Source organism: Physeter macrocephalus, chromosome 18, assembly GCF_002837175.3.
Source record: "Physeter macrocephalus isolate SW-GA chromosome 18, ASM283717v5, whole genome shotgun sequence".
NCBI classification, from domain to species: Eukaryota; Metazoa; Chordata; class Mammalia; order Artiodactyla; family Physeteridae; genus Physeter; species Physeter macrocephalus.
The window spans coordinates 55873475-55887803 of NC_041231.1; the positions used below are offsets into that span (position 1 = coordinate 55873475).

The following is a 14329-nucleotide window of genomic DNA, read 5'->3' on the forward strand; positions in this document are numbered from 1 at the left end:
GTTCGTGCCCCGGTCCGGGAAGATCCCACGTGCCGCGGAGCGGCTAGGCCCGTGAGCCATGGCTGCTGAGCCTGCGTGTCTGGAGCCTGTGCTCTGCGATGGGAGAGGCCACAGCAGTGAGAGGCCCGTGTACCACAAAAAAAAAAAAAAAAAAAGAAAAAAGAAAAAAAAAATTGCTAACTGAAGCATGGTATAGGAAATACAATGGCACACTAAACAACTTTTAAAGAAGTTGAGTCTACATGTGTTGACATGGAAAAATATCTTCAGCATCTTAAAGGAACAGATTGCAAACAGTTTTTTTTTTTTTAATTAATTAATTTTTGGCTGCATTGGGTCTTTGTTGCTGCAGGCAGGCTTTCTCTAGTTGCGGGAAGTAGGGGCTACTCTTCATTGCGGTGCGCGGGCTTCTCATTGCAGTGGTTTCTCTTGTTGTGGGGCATGGGCTCTAGGAGTGTGGGCTCAGTAGTTGTGGCTAGCGGGCTCAGTAGCTGTGGTGCACGGGCTTAGTTGCTTCGCGGCATGTGGGATCTTCCCGGACCAGGGATCGAACCCGTGTCCCCTGCATGGGCAGGTGGATTCCTTCCTTCCTTTTTTATTTATTTATTTTTGGCCAAGTTGGGTCTTTGTTGCTGTGCACAGGCTTTCTCTAGTTGTGGTGAGCGTGGGCTACTCTTCATTGAGGTGCATGGGCTTCTCATTGCAGTGGCTTCTCTTGCTGTGGAGCACAGGCTCTAGGCGTGAGGGCTTCAGTAGTTGGGGCTCACAGACTCTAGAGCACAGCTCAGTAGTTGTGGCACACGGGCTTAGTTGCTCTGCGGCACGTGGGATCTTCCTGGACCAGGGCTCGAAGCCGTGTCCCCTGCATTGGCAGGCGGACTCTTAACCACTGTGCCACCAGGGAAGCCCGGCAGGTGGATTCTTAACCACTGCGCCACCAGGGAAGTCCTGCAAACAGTATTATACAACTGAACTTCATGTTTTGTAAAGATATATACATAGGGCTTCCCTGGTGGCGCAGTGGTTGAGAGTCCGCCTGCCGATGCAGGGGACACGGGTTCGTGCCCCGGTCCGGGAAGATCCCACATGCCACGTAGCGGCTAGGCCCATGAGCCCTGGCCGCTGAGCCTGTGCGTCCGGAGCCTGTGCTCCGCAACAGGAGAGGCCACGACAGTGAGAGGCCCGCGTACCGCAAACAAAAAACAACAACAACAACAACAACAAAAAATATATATATATACACACACACACACACACATAGATATGTACTTGTGAATATGTACAGAATAAACTTTGGAAGGATATACATCAAACTCAGTGATTACCTTCGGGGAGTGCGATGGAAGAGGGAGAGATTTTACTTCCCTTCCTATTCCTCTCAATCGTGAAACTGAGCAGGACCCTGTCTGTGGGGCCCTCCTGGATACAAAAACCCTTCCAAACACCCGTCCCACCCCGTTTTCTTGTTTGTAGAAAAAAGCTTCAGGATCCTAGACCTTTCCTGAGTACCAAAGGGCAGATTCAAACAGTAATTAGAGAAGGGAGGGAATGCAGAAACAAAGGTGGAGCAGTCAAGAAGCAATAGTGCGGAGTACTGGTTCCTCCTCAAGGAATATATATAACACATCTCTTGAGTTCTTCTGCAGGAACTAAGGCCCCCACACAGGTGGAGGATAGTAACTTCAGGCTGAGCACAAGATTCCTGGACACCACCCTGTTACCTCACTACCAACCAATCAGAAGAAAGCCACACACCCTGCAGCCCTCACCCCAAATTTTGCCATTAAAAACTTTTTTCCAAAAACCATCAGGGAGTTTGGGTTTTTTAAATACAAGCCACCCAATCTCCTTGCTCTGCCCTGCAGTAAACCTTTCTCTGCTCCAAACTCTGACATTTCGGTTTGTTTGGCCTCACTGTGCTTCAGGCACATAAACTTGTATTTGACAACACTTGTTTAAATTTTTATAATTTACATGGGTTACTTTTTTTTTTAAGTTTTATTTTTAAATGCCTGCCTAAAACTAATACAAGGTTTTAGAATTCAGATAAGGGGTTACCTCCAGGAGTCTAGTGACTGCAAGATGCATGGGGTGGAGAGTGGGGGGTGCTGCTGGGTGTGTGAGAATTCATTAAACTGTATGTACACTAATGATGTGAGCATTTTTTGATAACTGCCTAGAAACCTGTTTTCCAGGATCATTTCAACGAATGAGTCCTCAGTAGAGCTGACTTTGGGAAACCCTGGCCTGGCACATATCAGCAGGAAGCAAAGACCCCCAATTTCCCTCTGTCAAGATGACATAATGGTATAATGAAAACATACGTCTTGGAATCAGTCACATCTTCAGTCTGGTCTCCCCTTGACCATCTAACTCTCTTAACTAAATATAAGCTTCCTTCCCCCTTTCCTTTTGACAGAACAACTAAGGAGTCCATTGTGTTTGTTTTTTTTATAAAATACTTATTTCTGCACTTTAAACATACAAATAAACAATGAAGTTAGATTTAGTGTGAACAGCTCCATAGATCACTGCAAAACCCCTATTATTACAATACTCTTGAGAATCACCACTTACACTTAAAAACAAAATATAACTTATGCTTAAGTGAACTTATCTAAGACTTAGATCTGCCCTACAAAAAAAGGTATTCTGGTATTTGGGTTTTTTTGGGGTGTTTTTGTTTTTTTAGAGGTAAATTTTATTCACAGTGTTTTTTTAAAAATATTTATTTTATTTTATTTATTTATTTTTATTTTTGCCTGTGTTGGGTCTCAGTTGCAGCATGCAAAATCTTTATTGTGGCATGTGGGATCTTTTCACTGCAGCACGTGAGCTCCTCTCCAGTTGTGGTGTGCGGGTTTTCCTCTTCTCTAGTTGTGGTGCACGGCCTCTAGGGTGCATGAGCTCTATAGTTGTGGCACGCGGGCTCCAGAGCACGAGTGCTCTGTAGTTTGAGGCACACAGGCTCTCTAGTTGAGGTGTGCAGGCTCAGCAGTTATGGCACATGGGCTTAGTGCCCCGTGGCATGTGAGATCTTAGTTCCCTGACCAGGGGTCAAACCCGCGTCCCTTGCATTGCAGGACAGATTCTTTACCACTGGACCACCAGGGAAGTCCCTGGCATTGGGGTTTATTAGAAGTGTTACCTCTGATAATTAAAGTTAGATAAATTAGTATTTCATTTCCACTTTTGCATACAAATAAATAAGAATTGATTCGTAACAGGGAGGACAAAAAACTAATAGTTTAATGGAGAGAGCTCACTGGTTTAAGAGGACCCTGTCAAACAGCTTTTTCTTTAGAAAGCCAGTAACAGTGAGTTACTGTTAACTCAACTGTTTACACAGTACACATGCTTTGCAAAACTTTCAGGTGCACAATAACAGTAAGGACCATTTTCTTTAAACTGTGTAAAAATGGGGACACAGGATTTCAGGACCCCAGAAAGCCAGGTATGAGTTTAGATTGAGACAGAACCTCAACTCTAGGTATATTCACCGTAAAATTTTAACAATGAACGTAAATACTTTGAAATTTTTTAGGAAACCTAAAGTGTTTAAAAACTTTATCTCCTCTCATAAAGAAGTACACTAAATTTAAACCAAATGCCCAAAATTCTTAGTTTGCCATCAAGTTATCTCCATAGCTTCTTCTAAAATATAGCCTCTCTAAATTAGATGACATTCTTTAACGGGACTTCTTGGTCCAACTGTCACTTATAAATTGTGATTATAAATACAAGGCAGAGGGAAACACCCAACAATTCACCAAGGCACTGAAGAGTTTAAGCTTCTACTTTCCACGAGAAGCAGATTGGCTTATGTGGCCACTGCTATCATTATCCTCTAGGAACTGTAAAAGTCTCCTAAAATCTTCCAAATAAGGAAAGAAGCCAACTTTAATAAGCTAGACTCTAAGGATGACAAACGTCTCTGAAATAGACATTTTAGAGAACTGAGCTCAGTAAACAGCCTTTTACATGTTAACCAGCTATTATTTTACCTACATTCTTTTACTTCAAGATAAAACTAGGGAAAAAAACCCCACTCCAGTAGGATTACTATTCCTATTTTCCTTATCTTTCTGCACTTTTCAAGTTTTCTGCAAGGAACAGGTATTATTTTCACAAGCAGCCTTTAAAACATTCATTTACTTGGTAACTACTGACTTCTTACCAGAAAGAGGCTGCACATAATTCCACAACGTGTCTTTATTTTTCCATAAATAGTCTCTATTGCCAATTGAAAGAGTATATGACCGTTCATCCATAAGCCTGACCTTCCTTCTACTCTGGCCTAATGAACAGGGCTGACCACCTAGGCAAACAGAGCTCTTCAGCGCACAGACCCTGACGCTTTTTAAGCCAACAGGCTTCATTTCTAACCAAACAATTAGGTTTAAACTAAGTAGAAAAGAAACACACTGCTTTTCCCAAACTGGAAAAAGTCAGTTAACGGAAAGCCCAGACACATTCCAACACAGAATGTTAACAATTCAAATCTGATTGGAGGGGCTTCCCTGGTGGCACAGTGGTTAAGAATCCGCCTGCCAATGCGGGGGACATGGGTTCGAGCCCTGGTCCGGGAAGATCTCACACGCTGGGGAGCAACTAGGCCCGTGCATCACAACTACTGAGCCTGCGCTCTAGCGCCCGTGAGGCACGACTACTGAGCCCATGAGTCACAACTACTGAGCCTGTGAGCCACAACTACTGAAGCCCACGCGCCTATAGCCTGTGCTCCACAACAAGAGAAGCCACTGCAATGAGAAGCCCACACACCACAATGAAGAGTAGCCCCCTCTCGCCGCAACTAGAGAAAGCCCACGCACAGCAAGAAAGACCCAACACAGCCAAAAATAAAACAAATAAATTTATAAAAAAAAAAATCTGATTGGAGGATCTTCCACACAAGCTACACTTTTAAAAATACAGCTCCAATGATGTTCAAGAAAAGAAAACTTTCCCCAAAGTAAAAGAAATGCAGGCCTAAGGAAATCTACTGCTACTCTCGCAAAATAGTGTTGATGCCTTTGTGAAGTTTAAATGAGGATGCCATTTCAAAGAAAAAGAATTCAGGTTTACTAAAGCCACCATCCAGCTAAGGTTCACACACCTCAAGTGTGGTTTTCTATCACATGACCAAGTACACCTACCTTAGCAAAGCCCTACATACGATGGCTGATTTCTCCACAGCTCAGAGGACTAAGATGTGACCAGCAATGCTATAGACTTGAGCGCCCTGTCCAGCAGTGCAGAAACAAAGAACAGAATACCAAGCTTCAAGAATATCAGCACACTTTGGGAAAGACAGGCAAAGCAGAATGCTACCAGTGCTGATGACTGTCTTTATTTTCATATCTGAGAGTAGTTTTTATGCCTGGAGAACAGATTTACTCTAGTTTTCAAATATTAACACTTATTAATTTACAAGTTCAGAATGACTAGATTTTGCTCAAACTTTTACATTCAACGTCGACATCTTACTCTATTGGGAGTTTTCATTTTCAAGGGCTGTGATGAATGTTTGATTTCACTTACACCTTCAAACAAAATTATAACTACCTTAAATAATTTAATATATTCCATTTTAACGACAACCTTAAAACATTTTAAGTACAACCTTTGACTTAAAAAGACAAAATTTCTGAGAACTCAAATAACTTATAAATCTAAAAAATTAAGCTTACTGAAAACAGTGACTTTAATGTCCATGCAATAACATAGTAAGGCCTCAACTTATATTCACAAATATAAATCAGTTATTCATTTTAAATTGGAATCATAAGACTCTAAATTCTTAAATGCTAAAAACACGTAAAATACCCAATGTAGAGACTTCTCTGGTGGCGCAGTGGTTAAGAATCTGCCTGCCAATGCAGGGAACATGGGTTTGAGCCCTGGTCCAGGAAGATCCCACATGCTGCAGAGCAACTGGGCCCATGCACCACAACTACTGAGGCTGCGCTCTAGTGCCCGCGAGCCACAGCTACTGAGCCCATGTGCCTAGAGCCCGTGCTCTGCAACAAGAGAAGAGAAGCCACTGCAATGAGAAGCCGGCACACTGCAGAGTAGCCCCTGCTCTCTGAAACTAGAGAAAGCCCGCGTGCAGCAACGAAGACCCAATGCAGCCAAAAATAAATCAATAAATAAATTTATAAAAAAATAAAATACCCAATGTAGGTCACTTAGAGAAGACACTTTATGTACAGACTCCATTAACTATACTTCAATTTAAAAAATGCACAGATTCTTTACTGGACCTTGAAAAAAGCAAATGGCAAGACAGTATTGCACAGTTTATTTCCTCATTTGCACGTGTGTGTGTGTGTGTGTGTGTGTGTGTGTGTGTGTGTGTATATACACACACACACACATATATAGATTTTTTAGTCGATGTAAGCTTGGGTAGGGATAGAAAAAGTCTGGAAGAACACACAAACTCAGTGTTAGTTACCTGGACAGTGAGACTGGGTGGGCAGAAGTGATAGAGGACTTCATGTTTTTTACCTCATACAGTTAATAACAATAAAAAGGTTGGGGTGTTTTAAATAAAATAAAAATAGCCTTAACTTAAAGTTTTCCCATTTAGTTTGCTCTTCCTACCATTTTTACAGTCATCCTGGCTCAAAATTTCAAAGCCATCTTCAAGTACTCTTCTCCCGATTTCATATTACTAATCTGGTCATGTCTTTCCCATATTCATAATGTCATCAACCTTTTCCTATTAAGCCTACTACTGCCATCCTCATAGTCCAGATTCTCAGATAAATTCAAATCTAGGATTTTGCATCCTAACTCCAGCCACTTTCTCCTTTCAAATAACTATCAAAAGTAAAGTCAAATAAATCACCCTAAAATACTGCTGGTGTTTTACACCACTTTTATGTTACATAGGGACATGAACCTTGGAACTTTCAACTGCCCCTTTCAATGTTTATCTTTGAATCATAAAGGGAGGATGGGATCAGGGTGGATGGGAACCCCCTCCCTTTATGATTTGGCTGAAATACAAATCAGGGTGTGAGAACTGCTGGCTGATCAATCACTAAGAAGCCACGTAACCTAGAAGCACAGGTAAATTAATTCTCCAGAAGGTGAGTCTTGACCAACTGGAAACAGGAAATGGGAGAAAGCTGGACAAATAAATCATCCCTTCTTTCTCTCTCATATGGACTATTCTGAAGTGTAATTTCTCCTCGAAAACCTTACAGAAAAGTCCCATATGCAAATGACCTGCTACGTCTCTTCACAGGTCACGGTGGAACAGTAGCTAGGGCTGAAATGTAGTTCATCTTCCTTTGCCTTCCTTCCTTCTCTCCCTCACCTTCACTATCCTGGGCTTGCACCTTCCAAAAAGTGAACACCTTAGTCGGGTTCTGCTTCCCAGAGGATGTGGGCTAAAACATATACCTCACCTCAGCTAATCCTCACAAGCTGTAACCTGGGGAGGTAAATAAATTAGAAAGCTATTAGGAATAAATTAGAAGATTATTAGGACCCCCATTTTACAAATGAAGACACTGAGGCTTAACTCAGAACCTTTCCCAAGGAGCAAGGACATTGTTCAAATGTCACCTCTAAGAGAGCCCTTCCTTCTCTAACCAATCCACTCCAAGTAGGGTCCCTGCTCTCAGTTATCCTCTATCCTTTTACTCGTTTTTTCTTTTCTTCACAATATTTATCACAGCTTGAAATCCCAATTATTTCTTACTTTGTTTACATGTTTATCTGCCTTTCATACTACATTACAAGCTCCTCATGGATAGAGACTTTGCAGTGTCTGGCAGAGCAGGCTATGGGTGAATATTTAATGAATAAATTAATATCACAACATTAGCTGGTCTCAGCTAGTTTCTGAGTTTCCAGTCTTGTTTCATTTAAATCTATCCTTGGGGGGCTTCCCTGGTGGCGCAGTGGTTGAGAGTCCGCCTGCTGATGTAGGGGACACGGGTTCGTGCCCCGGTCCGGGAAGATCCCACATGACGTGGGGCGGCTGGGCCCGTGAGCCATGGCCGCTGAGCCTGTGCGTCCGGAGCCTGTGCTCTGCAACGGGAGAGGCCACAGCGGTGAGAGGCCCGTGTACCGCAAAAAAAAAAAAAAAAAAAAAAAAAAAAATCTATCCTTGGACTTCCCTGGTGGTCCAGTGGTTAAGACTCCACGCTTCCACTGCAGGGGGCACAGATTTGATCCCTGATCGGGGAACTAAGATCTAAAGGCTGAGAGGTGAGGCCAAAAAAAAAAAAAAAAAAAAAAAAAATCCATTCTCTACCACAGTCAGTGTGATCAGGTCACTTACCTTCTTAAATCCCTTCATGGGCCTCTTTCTTACCTAATGAAGAACAAGCTCCATGAAAAGGGTCTTGGGCTCAGGAGCTCAGAGTTGAAGCAGCATCTAAACTAGATTTTGAATGAGAACCATGTTCACCAGATAGAGAAGAGAAAGAAGGGCATTACCACTCAGAAACTCAAAAGAACATGATACTTTCTCAGAATCATTTGTGGTGTGAAGATGTGATGATATAGAAGTATCAGATGGAAAAAGATTGTGAAGAGCCTCACAAATGACATTAAGGAGTGAGGATCTGATGCACAAAAAATGGCACAGTCTTAGAAAGTTTATAGGCAAGGAATGGTATGATCTAAATAGTGTTTTAGAAATAAAGTGAAAACGGGAGAGGCCACAGCGGTGAGAGGCCCGTGTACCGCAAAAAAAAAAAAAAAAAAAAAAAAAAAAAATCTATCCTTGGACTTCCCTGGTGGTCCAGTGGTTAAGACTCCACGCTTCCACTGCAGGGGGCACAGATTTGATCCCTGATCGGGGAACTAAGATCTAAAGGCTGAGAGGTGAGGCCAAAAAAAAAAAAAAAAAAAAAAAAATCCATTCTCTACCACAGTCAGTGTGATCAGGTCACTTACCTTCTTAAATCCCTTCATGGGCCTCTTTCTTACCTAATGAAGAACAAGCTCCATGAAAAGGGTCTTGGGCTCAGGAGCTCAGAGTTGAAGCAGCATCTAAACTAGATTTTGAATGAGAACCATGTTCACCAGATAGAGAAGAGAAAGAAGGGCATTACCACTCAGAAACTCAAAAGAACATGATACTTTCTCAGAATCATTTGTGGTGTGAAGATGTGATGATATAGAAGTATCAGATGGAAAAAGATTGTGAAGAGCCTCACAAATGACATTAAGGAGTGAGGATCTGATGCACAAAAAATGGCACAGTCTTAGAAAGTTTATAGGCAAGGAATGGTATGATCTAAATAGTGTTTTAGAAATAAAGTGAAAACGCAGCAGTGAGAATGGACTGGATAGGAAGAGACAAAACCATTCAGAAGGATGCTCAATGTGAAACAGACCATATCAAGAGATAAAGGCCACATGTATACGTATAGCTGATTCACTTTGCTGTACAGCAGAAACTAACACAACATTGTAAAGCAACTATACTCCAATTTAAAAAAAAAAAAAAGAGAGAGATAAAGGCCAGAACAACAGCACTTGAAATGGGGATGGAGAGGAGGAGCGGAGAGATTCATGGGGGCCACACTAAACACTCATCTACTTAATACAAATTCAACCTTATTATCTAGGTAGGAAGTTTCCTACATTGTGGCCTGCCTATAAGCTGAAACCAATCAAAGAAATAGGCCCCAAATCACTCTGGACCTTATTCTTCTACTACATATATTACATAGCTCTTCCCAAATGGGAGTGCCACTGTAATAGGGCTGACTTTAACAGACTGAATAGCAGGTCTTCAAAAGCAGGGAGTGTGTCATATCCATTTTTTTAATATCCAAGGCAGTGCCTGGCACTCAATTTTTATGAACGAATGAATGAATAAGTAGAAGAATGCTTTATGACTGAGATAGGACTTGAAAACGACATAGGTTTTAGGCCTAAAAAGGTCATTCCAGGCGAGGGCAATGGTATGGGTGAATAGAAATGGTAAACCTGGGGGAGAGACAATGTCCTAAACTAAGATGGAATATGTTGGTTCTCTTGGTCCAGCCTTGGATAGGCCATGCTTATTCCCTGCCTGGAACTTTCTCCCACCCACCCCTCTCCGCATTCTGCATTCCGTATGGCTCATCCCTTCATTTCATTGGGGTGTCTGCTCAAATATCACCTCACCAGAGGCTTTCCCTGACCAGCCTATCTCAAATTCTCTAGCGCCCTCTAAAGGTTTAGCCTCACTTTCTAAACCTTTTCTCTTGTTTTTCTTCTTAGTAAGATTACTGAAGAGATGCTCTGACGATTTCATTCATCTGTACCTGTATTAGGCTTGGCTCCCTTTAATTTCAAATCAAGTTCGTCAGTTACTGAGATCAGGGCCTAATAAAAAACTTACAGCACATTGAGATTTTCTTTTCTTTTTTAAAAATTAATTTTACTGTAAAAAGTCTAATTGTTGACCACTTCGAAGTCCTGTCATTTAAGTTCCTTCCAACAAATCCTGGATGGATGCCACAGAGAACATTATTTTCTTACAGGAAGTATACGCCAGACCGTCCCAGAGTAGGCAGGAAAGAATTTTATATTCCTCAATGGAGAAGATTCTAGGAATGGAGCAGTAATCCATAAAGAAAATCGTCGAGATTAAACTTGAAGGGAAAAGAGGTTCTAAACGCAAGATATTATAGAGAGCACAGCTCGAAGTGAGACACGATAATGTTATGCCTATTTCAATAAGTTGTTTTTACAAAGCTAATTACACAAGACGTCGCTGACCATAGGCAGCCTGATGTGGCCGAAACCACCCAGATGAGTCCTAGCCCGAGCGGGGGGCATCAGGGTAGCTGCATCTCCGGGGTGAACTTTCCTTGCTCTGCCTTCCTCAGTGGAAAGTCGAAAAGTCTGTGAAGCGGCCACCTAGATTTAAGCTTTTTAAACCAGAGATATTCCGGAGAGCCGGGCAAAGGCGGCCAGAAGCGGCTTCATACAGCACTTGGTAAGAAACTATCGGACCTTGGGCCCAAAGACTCACAGTAGCGACGGCCGAGGGAGGGGATGGGGGAGAGAAATGCACGCCCCAATTAGAGTCGCCCTGGAGTCCCCACCCCTCGTCCCCACCCGGGGCCCCGCCACCGCAGCATAGGGTCTGCCCGCCCCCGCGGGTCCCGCCGCCCCAGCGCGCAAGGCGCGGGCGCCTCACCTGCAGGCTTGTCTGCGGCCATCTTCCCGCCTCGGCTCGGGTCCTTCCCCGCAGGTGGCGTGGCCTCCACTCCAGCTGACCGGCTGACCGCTATCCTGGACCTCGGAGGACGACCCTGCGCCCACCCCGGCTCCGGGCCCCTGGGTTCCGGCCTGGGGAGTGGGCAGACGGCGGGCTGAGGAAGTGACGAAGACTAGTTTGCGTCGTCTAGCAACAGCAGCAGCGTCTCCGCCCCGGGCGGCGCCACTACCTCCAGCCATGCAGGGTTTCCGCCCCGCCGCGTCCCCTGACACACTACTTCCGGGGGCCGCGGCCGGCGTGGGAACTGCGGTTGGCCCCGCCCCACGCTGGCGTCCCCGGCGGCCCGCCCCCTGCGGCGTGAGCGCGCGCGCCCGGCCGGACGTGCGCTCACCCGCGCGTCTGCGCGTGTGTTGGGTGGGCCCGGGGGGATCTGCGCGCTGCTCCCGCGTGCTTATCCTGGTTAGAATTCTCGAGTATCCGAGCTCTTGCCCCTCATTTTACATAAAACCACAGTAACTACACCTGACATCTATGTGGTAAGCATTGAGCCTTGCACTTGGCTTGTACACTTTTAATGATTTCTCACAGCTCTGTGAGAAGGCACAGTTGCGATTCCCCGTTTGAAAACAAAACGAAACATTTTATTTTAGAGGTTTTAGATTTACAGGAAAATTGCAGAATGATACATGGAGCTCTTGTATACTCCTCACCTAGTTCCCCCTGTTGTGATCATCTTGAATAATTATTACATTACTGTGGTACATCCGTCACATCTAAGAAACAACTTTGGTTGGTACGTTACTATTAACTAAATTCAACATTTAAAAAATGAAAAAAACTTTTTTCAGTCAATGTCGCTTTTCTGTTCCAGGACCTTGTCCAAGATACCACATTAAATTATTCATGTCTCCTTAGGCTTTTTTTTTTTTGCGCTCTGCTGCGCCACTTGCAGAATCGCAGAATCTTAGTTCTCCGACCAGGGATCGAACCTGGGACAGAATCCAAGTCCTAACCACTGGACCGCTAGGGAATTCCCTCCTTAGTCTATTCTCGTCTGTAATCACTTCTCAGATTTTCCTTGTTCCTGATGACTTTAACAGCTGTGAAGAATACTGGTCAAGGTTTTTGAAGAATGGACCTGGATTTGGGTGTATCCAGTGTTTTTCATGGTTAGACTAGGGTTACAGGTTTTTGGGAGAAAGACCACAGAGGTGACTTGCCATTCTCATCACATCAAATCAAGAGTACAAGGGCTTCCCTGGTGGCGCAGTTGTTGAGAGTCCGCCTGCAGTTGCAGGGGACGCGGGTTCGTGCCCCAGTCCGGGAAGATCCCACATGCTGCGGAGCGGCTGGGCCCGTGAGCCATGGCCGCTGAACCTGCGCGTCCGGAGCCTGTTCTCCGCAACGTGAGAGACCACAACAGTGAGGCCCGCGTACCGCAAGAAAAAAAAAAAAAAAAAAAAAAAAAAAAAAAAAAAAAGTACCAGCTAACAGAATGACTTACTGATGATGTTGACCTTGATCCCCTGGTTCAGGTAGTGTTTGCCAGGTTTCTCCACTCTTAAGTCACCTCCACACACTACTCTTTGGAATCATTAAATGTAGCTCACAGTCGAATGGTAGGGGGGTGTTAAGCTCTGCCTCCTGCCATGGGGAGTCTGTGCATACATTATCTTCTCTAAGGGAGATTCGTCTCTTCTCCATTTAGTTACTTATTCAATTATATATTTATGTCCATATGGACTCATGGATGTTTATTTTATTTATTTATTTTTTTAAATTGAAGTATAGTTGATTTACAATGTTGTGTTAGTTTCTGGTGTACAGAAAAGTGATTCAGTTATCCATATATTTATTCTTTTTCATATTCTTTTCTATTATGGTTTATTACATGATGTTGAATATAGTTCCCTGTGCTATACAGTAGGGCCTTGCTGTTTATCTATTTTATACATAGTAGTTTGTATCTGCTAATCCCAAACTCCTAATTTATCCCTCCTCTGCTATCCTCTTTGGTAACCATAACTTTGTTTTCTATGTCTGTGAGTATGTTTCTGTTTTGTAAATAACTTCATTTATATCATGTTTTAGATTCCACATATAAGTGATATCATATGATATTTGTCTCTCTCTCTCTGACTCACTTCACTTAGTATGACAATCTCTAGGTCCATCCATGTTGCTGCAAATGGCATTATTTCATTCTTTTTATGGCTTATTATTCCATCACATATATACACCACATCTTCTTTACGTGGACATTATTTTATATTGTGGTTATAATCCAATACTACATTATTTTGTTGCTCAAATTGTTTCAGCTTTGCTAATTGGGAACCTTTTCAGGTTTGCTCCTATGTCCCTTTGACATGGTTGCTCATGTTTTAAAAAAACCTTCTAAAAAATTCATATTAACATATACGCAGAAAATGCACAAAGCATAAGCACAGTTTTTTGAATTTTCATCAACTAAACATATCCACATAACTAGTACCCAGAAAAAGGACAACACATTACCCACATGCAGAAGCCCCCTTCATGTCTCCTCCCATCCCTGCACAAGGGTAATTACTAACCGATGGCTAACACCATTGGATTGAGTTTTAAACTCAATAAAAGTGGATCACAATATATTTTCTTTAGAGTCTAGCTTCTTTTGCTCAGCCTTAGAAGATTCATCCATGTCATTGAGTGAAATTAGTTTCTCATTGTTATGTAATGTTCCATTATGAGAATGTACTGTAATTTGTGTATTCATTTTATTGTTGAGTAGTTGGGTATTTTGTCTATATTGAATAAGCCCAATATGAATATTCTAGTGTGTCTTTTGATGAGTATGTTAGAGCCCACATAAAAAGACACCTGTAGTGTTTATTGATCTTGCCACTGTAAGGAGCCTCTCAATAAAAAAGGAATTAAAAGGAAATTGAGAGAATTTGGACTTTTGCTGAATGATTTTAAAGAGGGATTAGGGAAGTTGAGGGGTTGGCAATTTTGGATTGGAGGCAGTCGGGAAACAGACAATTCAGTGATTGAGTGTCTTAGTTTTTCTTTGTTTTTTTTTTTGCGGTACCCGGGCCTCTCACTATTGTGGCCTCTACCATTGCGGAGCACAGGCTCCGGACGCGCAGGCTCAGCGGCCTTGGC

The 14329-nt window shown here is 43.0% G+C and overlaps 1 protein-coding gene across 2 annotated transcripts in view; it reads right to left on the reverse strand.

Annotated features, from left to right (window-relative positions):
- The window catches only part of CNOT10 (CCR4-NOT transcription complex subunit 10), a 69007-nt gene extending 57570 nt beyond the window's left edge, over positions 1–11437 (reverse strand). The window contains exon 1 of one of the 2 annotated variants that reach the window (XM_024116525.3): positions 11250–11437. In XM_024116525.3, coding sequence (XP_023972293.1) covers positions 11250–11421 — 172 coding nt within the window. In that variant the 5' untranslated portion in view covers positions 11422–11437. Of the gene's footprint in view, positions 1–11161 lie in introns of both variants that reach the window. The other variant, XM_007125246.4, reaches the window with a different exon arrangement.
- Between the last annotated feature and the right edge of the window lie 2892 nt (positions 11438–14329).